Here is a 13,661-nt window from a genome sequence, read left to right as displayed (position 1 = left end):
CACGTCTCCGTGGAGAGGACGGCTCAGAAAGAGAGAGATATTCTCTACAAACACCGGGTGAGATCCTCCTTTGTCAATATAATGGATCAATGCATGAAATCTGACTCTGTTTATTTTGTTTAAGGAGTATATTGGGCGTTAACAATTCTGGTTTGCCTTTTATAATATTATTTCATTCAAGAACCCCTTGTGCATTTAATTAACACAGCTATTTTTGATAGTTGCTACAGCAGTGAGCAGGAGAGGCGGGGCTATCGTTATTTTTTCAGGAAATATTCGTATCGAGGTGATTACACGGACTCGGTTGACCCCCCAGAGCGTTTCGTTTGCAAATCTATCCACCTTGGGACCCGTTATTGTTTGTGGGGTCAGTTTCTATCGGCCTCGTGTAAATAATAGGGCTATACGCACGCGAAACTATGCAGATACAAGCAGTTTTCTCCTCGTGTAAACGGCGCCTTAGACTCTGACACTCCTTTATGGGGACCACAATGTTCACACCTTTTGCAATTAAAATACATTAAAGCCACTATAATGACCTCTTTTCCTGGATCTTCCCTGTCTACCCAGAGTTAAGCAGGACTCTTGGATAGCTGACATTCGGTCTCAAAATCACAGCCTTTGAGCAGCTCCCTGTAGTTCTCTTTGACGTCTTCATATCGAGGCATGGAGGCCTGCTGGTCGCTCAACCCGGGGAAAGTCACAGGCTTCTCGTTGAGCAGCGCCTGCAGCCTCAGGTCTCCGGCTCCACAGTCGTACAGCACCAGGAGGAGGTTAGCTGCATAGGGCAACATGTGGCTGGTGCGGAAGGAGCGTTGGGTCTGTGTGGCGTAGTTGGTGGAAGTGATTGATCCGTTGTTCTTGAAGAAGCCCAGAAGAGTGAGAAGTGGCAGGAGGGTCTCTGCATGGCCCACCTGGACTGTCACAGCTTCAGTCACCTGCTGATCTGACCTGACATACACAACATAAAACATCAGTTTCAGGTGTTAAACGCACAATCTGCTCAGGGACAATTAAGCCTGATGCTGAACCAACCAGCAAAAAAGTCATGTGGACACCTTAAACTAGATGTTGTAGATATTAGTGCTGAAACGAAAAGTTTTATAATCAATTAGTTGTTTGCCATGATTTGTTTAATAATCAATCAATCTATAGAGACAAGACATTTAAATTTGACAAAAAACCTAAATAGTAGATTACATGAAACCTCCATACTGGTAACTAAAGGATTGCATATCTTTCATCAGGATAATTGATTAAAAAAAAACAGTAAAGCAATGCCCTTTATTATTAAATCTATTCAATTTAAGGTGTTAAACTTGAGATTTTATGGGACTGAAATGAAATTTGATCTCTGTGCTTGAAAGAAGTTAAAGAGTATGCAAATACTTGGAAAGTTATCTATAAATAGATAATTGTTTAATTATTAAATGATCTGATGAGGCATTCTCACTTTACTCACACTCTTCATCAGAGTGGTTATGCAACTAAACCTCCCATGGCTTTATTCTTAGAAAAAAATCACGACAAATTAAGACTTCAAATCTGTTACTTAAAAGTAAAAAAATGAACAATTTGTCAATAATCTATTGGAGTAAGAACTTTGTGTTTATCTGTGTTTGTTTCTAGTAACTCTAGGACTCAGATTGAAGTGTGACTTTTAGCCTACATGAACAGCAGAGCTTGGGTATAGTGGACTTATTGGCCCAAACAGTGCAGTTCTTAGAAACACTGATGGACAGAGACCTGTGTTTTTAAAATTGCATAAATAAACCAACTTGTGTAAATAGACTGGTAGAGAGCGCTGACCTCTGCCAAGGCCAATTGTGCAATTGCATGGATTTTTCCAGTCAGAACCTAATTATTCTGACACTACACGAATGCAGCACAAATGCACTTTTTTTGCGAACTAAATTATAATGAAACATAATTTGTCCCTGGATTCACATTCACTTAAAAATTAAATGGATTCTTTCTTCACCCATGCTTCAACCTTCTACCAAGTTTAATGAAAATAAGGTCTGTACTTTTTCTGTAGTCCTTATGACAACAGAAAAAACCACCGCCTTGCCAAAGGATCTACAGGTGTCATATTATACCCAACCAAAAGTTAGAAATTATAATCCATTTAATTTACAATAATATAAAACTGAGAAAAACAACAAGACCATGAAATTGGAGAATCTGCTTTGACAGCAACAAAAGTTGTCTACCTATATTTTGCTTGAGCTTTTTATTTAATCTACAAATCATTTCAGCTCTACCTATAAGAGTTACACGTGTAGTGTCTTGTTTTATAACTCAGTGTCTTACCATGCAGTGATTTGAAAGACAAGACTATTGATATTCAACATTTTTCCTATTGTTCACACATTTAGTTAAAGACGTAACCAACAAATAATTTATCTAAGAACAAATATGGTCTGTGTGTTGAATGCCTGATATATATGAATTCTAAATACCTCCATCACTGTTCAAAATGTATTAAAAATACATTAATGAGCCACACAGTTGCACTGTTGCACCTTTGTTAGTTTTAATTAACAGCGGCAGTGTAGTTTAGGGCACTCTCATATACGGTAAACTGTCCTGTTGCTGTAAATACGTCTAGCAACCAAATGTGTATTCATCCACAGATAAAAATAGTACCCAACACATTCCCTGCAAGTTGTACGTATTTAGTAAGGATGTTGCTATTTCCCAGACATTTAAATTAAAGTTTCAAATAAGATTAGTCTGAAAGTAAGAAAACTTAAAATTGAGCACAATTTAATATATAGAGTTAGACATTGTCTGAAAAAGTATTGAATATGTTTTAGGAGCATATGTTTGTACTCACTTGTTCTCATCGGCTGCTTTGTTCAGTCGACTAAACACGTCATGGAAGAGAATGCAGCTCGCTTTGCTGTTAATATCATAACCGTAACCTCTTTTCCAGAATTGCTTTAGGTCGTTGGCATACTCCATAACCTGTTGAACCAGAAAGTACAAATCATTGCTACAGCTTTTATTCTTTTGTAATGGGGTATAACATTTCAGTCTTCCCGAGTGATAGGTCGGCTTGTAACACAAGACACAAAACACTATTTGTGACATGGATAACGGCAAAAGGTTTCTCGACAAATGAATTACGTTACAATGCAGAGAAGGCTTTTATACAACCTTTTTTTTTTCATTTAACAGTTTTTATTTGTTCATTTAACAGAGACAATACCGTTTTACCAATGTAATCAACTCAGCAGAAGTCAATTTGCAGCAGTGAAATTCAAAATTAAATTAAATTCAAGTTAAAATAAATCGATTAGACATATTTCTGACCTTTGATGACATTGTTCCTGCATTAAATGAGGGTCTAACACTGATAGTGCCAAGTATTTTTAAACTGATAAGATAGGTCTGTTTGTTTGCTTAAACTTGGGTTATTTCCCTTTGTCTTTTATCTAGATGTTATGTTCCTTGCATTTAAGAACATGTTAAGTTATAATGTGTACAGTTTATATTGATTTGTACACATTTGATTTGAAAAAAAATAACCTGAAAAAGTAAAACACTTCACAAAAGTAATCTATTATGATAAATAAACAAGAGTAATTTCACTCAGAATTAGGTTACTGACCAATAAATATCTCCTCCAAACAATTGTTCAGTAGCTGAGTGACGTACCTGTGCATCCACCTCATCAAAAAGCTGACACCAGGGGGAGTTCACGGTCTTGATGGCAAACTCATAAGCACACAAATAAAATGCAGCTTCGGCCATATCTGCAGCAAAATGTTGATAAGTAAAATCAGAGAGGACAGTCGGCCATTAAAGCTCGGTTAAGTAACATCAGAAAAGCAAGCTAAAGTAAGACAGAAAAACCCAGCCCTGTCCCAAATCTTTTTTCATACGGAGAAGGTACCAGCACTAGCTCCTAACAACAAATACATTCTAAAACAGATCACCCAACATAGATTTAAAAAAAAGATTTGTTGATTTGATTACTTGTAAGTTTGTTGAAAATGTTCACCACTAAAGTACAATACCAACTGGGTCCTGCATTATTTTGTAATAGTGTAGCCCTGTATTGTCAAGGTGCCCTGCTGTGTCTTAATCTAGTTCTTCCACATGTATTGGTTGACTTCGTGCATGTTACCAGTGGCAGGTAAATAAGGCTAGGGGAGGCTAAGACTTCCCTAAATTGTTTTTTCCTATACTATTGTGCAAAACAATGTTTTCTAAACGTCTCACATGCATGCTCATTAAATAAAGAATCTGAATACTTGCTCTACGACTGACCGTCATTGATGGTATTGTAGGGGACTCTGAGACGGTCTGCAATCTTCTCCGTGACCCTCCTCATTTCTGGTCCCTGTCTGAACTTGACTACCTCTGACAGAGCTGTGCGGTTCTGATCAACTTCCTGCACAAACCTGGTGCAATGGTCAAAGAACCTCATGAGAGCATCATTCACTGCGTGGTCAAACTCCTTATCTGTGTAGGAAAAAAAAACATATTACTCTGATAATCTGTTAAAGTGGTGAATACTTTTATATTGTATTGGCGGTAAAGTTAGTTTGAGGTTGGATATTTGACACGTCACTGCATACTTTTACTGAGTATCATGTACTGGGGGCAGTCACATCTAATAGTTAGCTCAGACTCGCTTTCTTTCTAGCCTTAACATGAAGTAACATTAAGTAACCCAAAATGTTAAATAGTAAGAGTAGTAGTCATATTTCGTGAACCCTTTGAATAGTACTGTCACCGGTGTGATCATTCTATAATACACAATTTAAGCCCGGGGGAGAAATGCTAACGCTAATGCTAGCATCGGCGATCTTCTCTACTTCATGCTATCTGCACAAATGGTTGACATTAAACATTAAAAAGACCAGGCTGTTCAGAGAGAATCAAAGGAAGGCAGGCAGGCAGATTTGCATGACATTCTTCAGGACGTGTTTCATTGTGGTGATAGTGAGGGGAGTCAATCGTTTTGTTGACAAGACAGTAGTGACGGCCATCTTGGTGACGTGTGTTGTTCTGTGAGACCAGAGAAGTAGTTCATTGAGCGTTTCACACAAACAAATGTGTTACTTCACAGTTTTACGACACATTTTTTTTTTTTTGACTTGCAAAATTATCTTTTAAATTGACAAACATCATATGTGTAATTCGTGGCACAATTCAAACGGGATCGAAAGATAATCTTTATCTCTCCATTGACTTCAATACATAATTTTTTCGAAATAAGGTCCCATGGAGGTCCACCGGAAGGGGAGGGACTTCGCCACTCTATAGAGTGGCGAAGTCCCTCCCCTTCCGGGGAAAAAAAAAGTTATGTATTGAAGTCAATGGAGAGATAAAGATTATCTTTCGATCCCGTTTGAATTGTGCCACGAATTACACATATGATGTTTGTCAATTTAAAAGATAATTTTGCAAGTCAAAAAAAAAAAAAGGTGTCTTAAAACTGTGAAGTAACACATTTGTTTGTGTGAAACGCTAAATGAACTACATCTCTGGTCAACAACACACGTGACGTCACCAAGATGGCCGTCACTACTGTCTTGTCAACACAACGACCCTCACTATCACCACAATGAAACACGTCCTGAAGAATGTCATGCAAAGCTGCCTGCCTGCCTTCCTTTGATTCTCTCTGAACTGCCTGGTCGTTTTAATGTTTAATGTCAACCATTTGTGCAGATAGCATGAAGTAGAGAAGATCGCCGATGCTAACGTTAGCGTTAGCATTTCTCCCCCGGGATTAAATGGTGTATTATAGAATGATCACACCGGTGACAGTACTATTCAAAGGGTTCACGAAATATGACTACTACTCTTACTGTTTAACATTTTGGGTTACTTAATGTTACTTCATGTTAAGGCTAATAAAAATGACAAGGCTGTAATGCTAACTAACGTGCTAGCTACTAGCTAGGTAGCTAACTTGATCCACACACTCCTCTTTCATCAGACGGGAAGCGAAAGAACGAGCAAGACCCATTGCTGGTATAATAACAACCTGGTACTAAGCACACAGGCATCTTGTTAAAGTTATCTTATCTTAGCCAGCGCCATATAGATAGATTATATCTATATGGCGCTGATCGTATATATACGGTATTATACGTATATCGTAGTGTCTCAATTGTGACATCACTTACGCGACTCTGGGATTCGTAGTCTTTCTAGTTGCGTATTTTTCATAGTCTTATATTTCAACAGTTTTACGACAAACTGTGACTTTTTTGACATGGAAATGATTTTTTAAGATTGACAAACATCATATGTGTAATTCATGGCACAATTCAAACGGGATCGAAAGATAAGTTTTCTCTCCCCATTGACTTCAATGCATAATTTTTCCGAAATAAGGTCCCATACCCCGGAAGTAAGTGGGAGGGACTTCGCCACTCTATAACAGTGTCTTACAATTTATTGACAGTCCCTAATTGTAAACTGGTCCCTAAATGAAACCCTGTGTGCTCTGTGTGAGATAACAGTCCTCTGACAATCTGTGAAACTGAGGAAAAAGATGCTGGATGGAGTGAAAGTCTGTCAAATATCAACCCTTAAACAAACATCACCTCGGTTATTTGATCACGGTCATACCTGTAATCGCCCACAGCTCTGTCAGTCCTGCCTTGAAGGACAGCGTGCTGTTGACACACCTGTGCTTTGAGCTGGTTATGAATTTGATGAATCCTCCTCGGAGCTTCTCCTCTGAGATCAGAGAGGGGAACAGCTTTGACAGCCTGATGGCCAGATGCTTGTGATCCTCCACACCTTTCTGCACCAGTCTGCCGTCCATGTCCTCAGTGTACCACATCCGCCACTGACTCTTGATTTCCCGCAGCCAGCTCTCTTTGCCCGAGGCGCTGCTCATGACCAGCTCGTACAGTTTCTGCATCTTCTTGGCGTTTTTGCTCGTCGGGTACCTCGTGCCATGTCTTATTATGGCCGTCAGATGAAATGGTTGACATTGTGCAGATGGAAGCTGAAGGATAGATGTGTTTACAGCGAGTATGTCCTTTATGAGATACGGGTTCACTTCCTCATACCTTCCTTTCGTGGTGAAATATTTGGCGATTGCTGGTATGTCCAAATTGTCCTCATGATTCACAGAGTCACGAAAACAGATGACAAAGCTAGTTGAGATCGTGATAAAAACAACAATGTTTTTCCACAAAACGACCGGCATGATGAGACATGTAGGCTACTTTTTGTTTGTATGGCCGCGTGCTCCCGACCCCACAACTGATGCCGTCACCACGTTGGACTTTTCAACCAATCAGAGCCTGTCCCATAAATTGCACTAAGTTTACATAATGACAAATAATGAAAATTGATCAGTTTTGATCACGTGACTGCTTGTACTTTAGTAGGTGAGGTGACTCACAGTGTAGCAATGATGTGTTAAAGGTCAAAGTCCTGCATTTCTAAAGAAAAAAAGGATTATCATAAAGTGTAGGCTACTTTACTAAAATACAAAAATACAAATACTTATTAAGCAGCATCGCCCATTTCACAATTATATAAATGTAAAATATTACTCAGTTAAAAATACATTTTGGGCTGGTATTGTAACCATATACTGTAGCTTGTGATTTCAACCACACGATTAATAGTTGTATCCATAAAATACATCAAATGTGTAAATAAACTAAGAGTAAATGTACTTAGTATACATTTTAACATTATTGCTATCTACCAATTAATGACCCACTGAAGATTACCTTGCCTACTGTATATATAGAAATGTATTTATTGGGATAAACCCCTTGAGATGCACCATCTCGTTTTCAAGGGTTACTGTCTATTGTATTCACCATCCTGCCATTTTATATAGTCTATTATTTTTTGTTTTGCAGATAATATATTCCGTTTTTACAAGCTAATCTTGTATTGACAGAAAGACAGCCAGAAACATTTAGTTAAATTCTCAGTTTTCAACCCAGTGCTTCAAAAAGTTAGTGCATCCTGAACATAGCAGCAATGTAATCAACTTACAAAATCAATATTTGAAATGTCTGAAGCAGTACATTAAGAAGATGCTCATTCATCTCGCAACATGTTCAGGGTAAGAGTATAGTGTTTATTTAGCTTAGCAAATAATACATACAAAGCCACTATAAACCTATTTTCCAGGATCTTCCCTGTCTTCCTAAAGTTAAGCAGGACTCTTGAACAGCTGACACTCGGTCTCAAAGTCACAGCCTTGGAGCAGCTCGCTGTAGTTCTCTTTGACGTCTTCATAGCGAGACATGGAGGCCTGCTGGTCGCTCAACCCGGGGAAAGTCACCGGCTTCTCGTTGAGCAGCGCCTGCAGCCTCAGGTCTCCGGCTCCACAGTCGTACAGCACCAGGAGGAGGTTAGCTGCATAGGGTAACATGTGGCTGGTGCGGAAGGAGCGTTGGGTCTGTGTGGCGTAGTTACTTGAATTCAGGGATACGTTGTCCTTGAAGAAGCCCAGGAGGGTGAGCAGTGGCAGCAGAGTGTCTGCATGGCCCACCTGGACTGTGACAGCTTCAGTCACCTGCTGTCCTGACCTGACATTCACAACAAATGGGCTTCAGAATTAAAGATATGTTCTGCTGTGACACAAGGATCTGCATTACATAAATATAAGTGTTTAGTATAAATAAAACACAAGATAATACTAACCCCTTCATCAGGCAGATCATTTGACTATAGCATCATGACACATCCTGCTCTCATGTGTTATCTTCTTAATGCTGCAATATTTGCATTTTGGCTGGTGCTGTGTGCATTTACTCTGCAATAACTTATTAATTCAGAGAATTTGCTCAATCGCCATTTTTTATTTGCTATTAAAAAAGACAACGTAATAGTCTTGTGTTTAAACATGCATGTGAATCTGAAGTTAACAGAGACAATACAAATAAATGGTTGTTGAGTGGCAAATGAGTTGCTGGTATTTAAAATCTATATTTTTCTTTCTAACATGAAAGCAAATTAGCAGCATTTAACAATAAATCATATTGATTTTGGTGATCCTGGCTCTGGTATTCCCTGGAATTGTATCAAAACCAAATTCTGTAATATCGCCTGCCAATATGGCTATAAAACAGAAAATGAAATCTTTATCTTTAAGAAATGTGGGGTGTTAGACAAGTGTTTATACCACATTTAGATTCTATATGAGTCTAAGGGCACATTTTAAACCTCTACTCTATACTTTATGGGACATGCTGAGTAAAACCAATGACACAGATGATTATTTTTCCTAATCCAATGAATGCATTCATCTAAGTTTTCAAGAAGTATAACCTACATGTGTACGGACTGCAGGTTATTATAGCGTACTTACTTGTTCTCACTTGCTGCCTTGTTAAGTCGGTTAAACACGTCATGGAAGAGAATGCAGCTCGACTTGCTGTTAATATCATAACCGTATCCCCTTTTCCAGTATTCCCTCAGGTCACTTGCATACTCTATTACCTGTTGGTGCAATAGTATAAATGTAACCTGTAAGTGGGAGGCTTTTAAAAAATATATATTTTAAGAAGGGTCAATTTAGCATTTTCTGATACGACATGTTCAACTGCATGAGTAAACACGCTTTCTTTTACACATACAGTAGTGCCAAAGGATTTTCTCAATGAGTGAATGGTGTGGAAAACAAGCAATACATTTAGATTTCTTAGTGTATACTCCTTAGAAACGAGCATTAGGGAATCTAAACTATTTTTATTATGCTGAAGCTGCCGTTTATATCTGACCCAGATCAGACCGAGCTGTTTAACCTAAGTGTCTGTTAATTATATTTTATGAATAGATTTTTATCATTTTATTTACCTTCCTTCCCCCTGATTTCTTACTTTACTTTATTATATTTTTGTATGAAATTATGTAATTTATTTAGATGTGTATACAATGCATTTTCACAAGTGCACATTTTTAGTAGCATCTCATATTCATTATGACATGTCACAGCAGACAAAGCGTATCTTCTTGGTTGTGCACGCTGGCTCCCTGTCACACTGTCATGCCTTCTTGGGACACTTGAATAGAACAGAGCTATCAGTAATGTTGTTTGTGACACCTGTGCCGTTCCTGCAATCACGAGAGCCTGTGAATGGTCTATTGTGCAGAGGAGCATCCTGTTTGTTCTCACAGTAATACAATACTCCATGAATAAATGAACATGCACTTACCACATTTGATCTACATACAATTGAATGCCAATTTCTCCTACCTTTGCATCTTCCTCATCGAAAAGTTGACACCAAGGCGAGTTCACTGCCTTGATTGCAAATTCATAAGCACACAGGTAAAATGCTGCATCAGCCATATCTGCTGGAGAAGGGTGGGTATAACATGTTTAGTGGTGAAAGCATGGAGGAGACTCAGCCATTTACAAACCTGAAATTCCAGAAAAATACTTCCTTCTACAGTATACAACACAAACACTACAATTGCTCAAAAAGTAGTTTATCTTAATCTTAACATGGAAACATTTGAAAATACACTTTATTATTGCATCCTTTGGAAGACTATAATACTTATTCAAGGCTATGAATAAGTGCTCACTACAACCTGCTACAGTGTGAAATGTGATCATTGAAATGTTGAGAACACTAGCCTCCCCAACACTTTACAGTCTACTCTGACGTGCAATTACTGATATACAGTGTGGTTTCAGGCAGTGACACAAATGTAATTCTGTAAATTGGTTTAAGTAAGCTTGTTTTGCATGTTACATTTGTTTAATGTAAGAAATATTTAACTGCAAGTTTTGTATGAAGGGTGCTAGACAAAAAAAGATAGTGTGTCATTATTATTTGGATGATTATGATAGCACATTATCTGGATTATTCATTTAAGAAACCCAGTTTATAGGATGACTGAGAGCATGGGTCATTTCAAGTTATGAAAAAGGCTACACGATTTCAGAAAATATGTACACAACACTCTCAACAGTGTAGAAAAGTAGTGTTTCTGCAGATATGACCTTGTGTGATGAGACTGTACTGGACTCCGAGACGGTCTGCGATCTTCTCCGTGACCCTCCTCATCTCTGGTCCCTGCCTGAACTTGTTGATCTCTGACAGAGCTGAGGAGTTATTATCAACTTCCTGCACGTACCTGGTGCAATGGTCAAAAAACCTCATGACAGAATCATTAATTGCATGGTCAAAGTCCTGATCTGGGTAGAAAAAAGGGAAATGTTATTATGAAAATGTATGTTGTAAATCATGATACATTGTATTACAGTCATACCTGTAATCGCCCACAGCTCTGTCAGTCCTGCCTTGAAGGACAGCGTGCTGTTGACACACCTGTGCTTTGAGCTGGTTATGAATTTGATGTATCCTCCTCGGAGCTTCTCCTCTGAGATCAGTGAGGGGAACAGCTTTGACAGCCTGATGGCCAGATGCGTGAGCTCTTCCACACCTTTCTGCACCAGCCTGCCGTCCATGTCCTCAGTGTACCACATCCGCCACTGGCTCTGGATTTCCCGCAGCCAGCTCTCTTCGCCTGTGGCGTTGTGAAGAACCATGTTGTAGAGCTGCTGCATCTCCTTGGCGTTTTTGCTCGTCGGGTACCTCGTGCCGTGTCTTATTATCGCCGTCAGATGAAATGGTTGACATTGTGCAGATGGAGGCTGCAGGATAGATCTGTTTACAGCGAGTATGTCCTTTAGGAGATGCGGGTTCACTTCTTCATACCTCCCTTTTGTGTTGAAATATTTGGCGATTGATGGTATGTCCAAATTGTCCTCAGGAGTTACATAATTAACTACACAGCAGGGGATGATGAGGACATGAATGACAGTGAACTTCCAAAAAAAAGTCATCATTTTCCACGCAAGAAAAGGCTTAAAATGCAGCTGTCCCCAAAATGTATCCAAATCCAAAACAACTGCGACAGTGTTTAAAATAGGACTGAGCAGAGTCCAGTCAACTTTGTGTCCTCACTGCAAGGTAAAGTAAACATATTATTTCACAATAGCAATTGATGACCACCGAAATGTAAATAGTAAGAATGGAAAATAAAGTCCTCGTTCAAAACTGGCTACATTTAATATTCTAATGATAAAATAAGTGTGAGTGAGTGCTGAATAAAGAGGTATTGCACAATTTTTTTTAGTAGGGTTTTATAATACACGCCATGGTCTGAGCTTCAAGTTTCAAGGTTCTTTATTTAGTCATACGAACATAGCTACAGTGTAGTTATGCCAATGAAAATCTTGTGTCACAGGCTTCTCCAACAGTGCAACACAAAACACAGATAAACAGAAAATATAGTGCAAGTAAATAGTATTACAAAAAGAAAAATAGTTTAAAAAGTGAAATAGTGAAATAGTGCAATAAGAGTCTATTTATTGAAATATGATATATAGTTAAATAGATAAATAATTTTTAAATAATTTTTAAGTAGCAGCCAGATGAATATTAAGTATGTTGTTTCAACTGTTCAGGTGTTTAACAGATTTTGCTTCAACATTTCAGGTGCTTAACAGTCTTATTGCCTGTGGGATGAAACTGTCCCTGTCTGGTGGTTTTAGTCCGGATGCTGCGGTAACGCCTGCCAGACGGCAGCAGACAGAACAGTTTGTGGCTGGGGTGATGGGGGTCTTTTATAATCCGGAGGGATTTCTTCCTTGGTTGTAAATATGTTTTATTGTTGTCAGTGTCAATCACAAGCACTCCTGTTTTTATGTGAGTAAATGGCAGTCAGACAATCACACTTTACACAGCATAAGGGCTTTTACAAATTAACCCGAATAGGTCTTAAAAGATTAAGTAAAACAGATCTGCTGTTGATCCATTAAATAATTACATCACGTAGGCTGATAAGGATGTAAAGTGACCAATAGAGACAGTGTATGTATTGTCAGGCTCAACTGAAGAAAATCGACTCAGTGCTGTTTCAAGATATGCCAACTCGTCAAACAGTAGGCTGATCAGTGGTATCAAAAGTAGTGTGAGTGAAAAGCAAGAATTAGTGCGAATATATTTATTAAGATGTCAAATGACACTTCTAAAGTTCAAACAAAAACAAATCAGACATTTTTTATTTTGTGCAACTTCATGGACTTTATAAGATGATGGATGACTTCCCCCACTACTGTCCAGCTCAATTAAGTATAATACAAATATCAACATTGGAATTGATCATGATCATATGTGTCTAGCTGTCAAAATAATGATTGTGAAGCATATTGTAATTTGATAAACTAACTTGGTCTTTGCAAGTTTTGCATTTACATTTATATAGAGATTTCGCTGTATTGTTGGAATAAATATGTTTGGTTCATATTGTTATATGGATTTCCACCATTACCCAATTCCACCTATTTCTGAGCTTTGGTTAAAAACCCTCACAACTTAAACAAAGAGTGTACTTTTTTTTAATCTAAAAAGCTAAATGATACGTGCATTAACACAACTTATTTTACATAAAATATATATGTTAAAAATATTTGGTGTGCTCGAAACTTCACCAATAGATGGCTTCAGATGAGTGACTGGGTTTGGCTCGTGCTCTTCCAACGCAGTCACTGTTGCTGCATTCAAATGCTCCTCCTGTGCTACAACTTTAGAGCTCCTATGGTGGTAACATGTCTTATCGGGCATCCTTTGCCTAAATAAAAACAAAGAAATATGCCATGAGATGTGAAGTCAACGTCAAAGTCAAAGTCAGCTTTA

At 38.3% G+C, this 13,661-nt stretch overlaps 2 protein-coding genes across 2 annotated transcripts; both read right to left on the bottom strand.

The window, feature by feature from the left end:
- Nucleotides 1-362: 362 nt before the first annotated feature.
- On the bottom strand, nucleotides 363-7,241 carry LOC117499932 (multiple inositol polyphosphate phosphatase 1-like). Its single transcript, XM_034152627.1, has 5 exons — nucleotides 6,598-7,241; nucleotides 4,279-4,473; nucleotides 3,664-3,761; nucleotides 2,840-2,970; nucleotides 363-951 (listed from the first exon to the last, which is right to left on the bottom strand). Exons 1-5 carry the CDS (start codon nucleotides 7,184-7,186, stop codon nucleotides 573-575), a joined length of 1,392 nt encoding a protein of 463 aa, XP_034008518.1. The 5' UTR covers nucleotides 7,187-7,241; the 3' UTR covers nucleotides 363-572.
- An 818-nt stretch (nucleotides 7,242-8,059) lies between these two features.
- On the bottom strand, nucleotides 8,060-11,889 carry LOC117499931 (multiple inositol polyphosphate phosphatase 1-like). Its single transcript, XM_034152626.1, has 5 exons — nucleotides 11,230-11,889; nucleotides 10,961-11,155; nucleotides 10,205-10,302; nucleotides 9,317-9,447; nucleotides 8,060-8,534 (listed from the first exon to the last, which is right to left on the bottom strand). The coding sequence occupies exons 1-5, from the start codon at nucleotides 11,807-11,809 to the stop codon at nucleotides 8,156-8,158; spliced, it is 1,383 nt and encodes a 460-aa protein (XP_034008517.1). The 5' UTR covers nucleotides 11,810-11,889; the 3' UTR covers nucleotides 8,060-8,155.
- Between the last annotated feature and the right edge of the window lie 1,772 nt (nucleotides 11,890-13,661).

Source organism: Trematomus bernacchii, unplaced genomic scaffold (genome assembly GCF_902827165.1).
Source record: "Trematomus bernacchii unplaced genomic scaffold, fTreBer1.1, whole genome shotgun sequence".
Classification (NCBI taxonomy): domain Eukaryota; kingdom Metazoa; phylum Chordata; class Actinopteri; order Perciformes; family Nototheniidae; genus Trematomus; species Trematomus bernacchii.
This window is presented reverse-complemented; position numbering and strand designations above follow the sequence as displayed.

Coding starts and splice junctions, on each gene's coding strand:
- LOC117499932 (XM_034152627.1), bottom strand. CDS start 7,186: ATGCCGGTCGTTTTGTGGAAAAACATTGTTGTTTTTATCACGATCTCA. Junction 3,762..4,278: donor CTACAATACCATCAATGACG/GTCAGTCGTAGA, acceptor ATTTTGCTGCAG/ATATGGCCGAAGCTGCATTT. Junction 2,971..3,663: donor TTGATGAGGTGGATGCACAG/GTACGTCACTCA, acceptor CTGGTTCAACAG/GTTATGGAGTATGCCAACGA.
- LOC117499931 (XM_034152626.1), bottom strand. CDS start 11,809: ATGATGACTTTTTTTTGGAAGTTCACTGTCATTCATGTCCTCATCATC. Junction 10,303..10,960: donor GTACAGTCTCATCACACAAG/GTCATATCTGCA, acceptor CTTCTCCAGCAG/ATATGGCTGATGCAGCATTT. Junction 8,535..9,316: donor AAGGCAGCAAGTGAGAACAA/GTAAGTACGCTA, acceptor TGTGAATGTCAG/GTCAGGACAGCAGGTGACTG.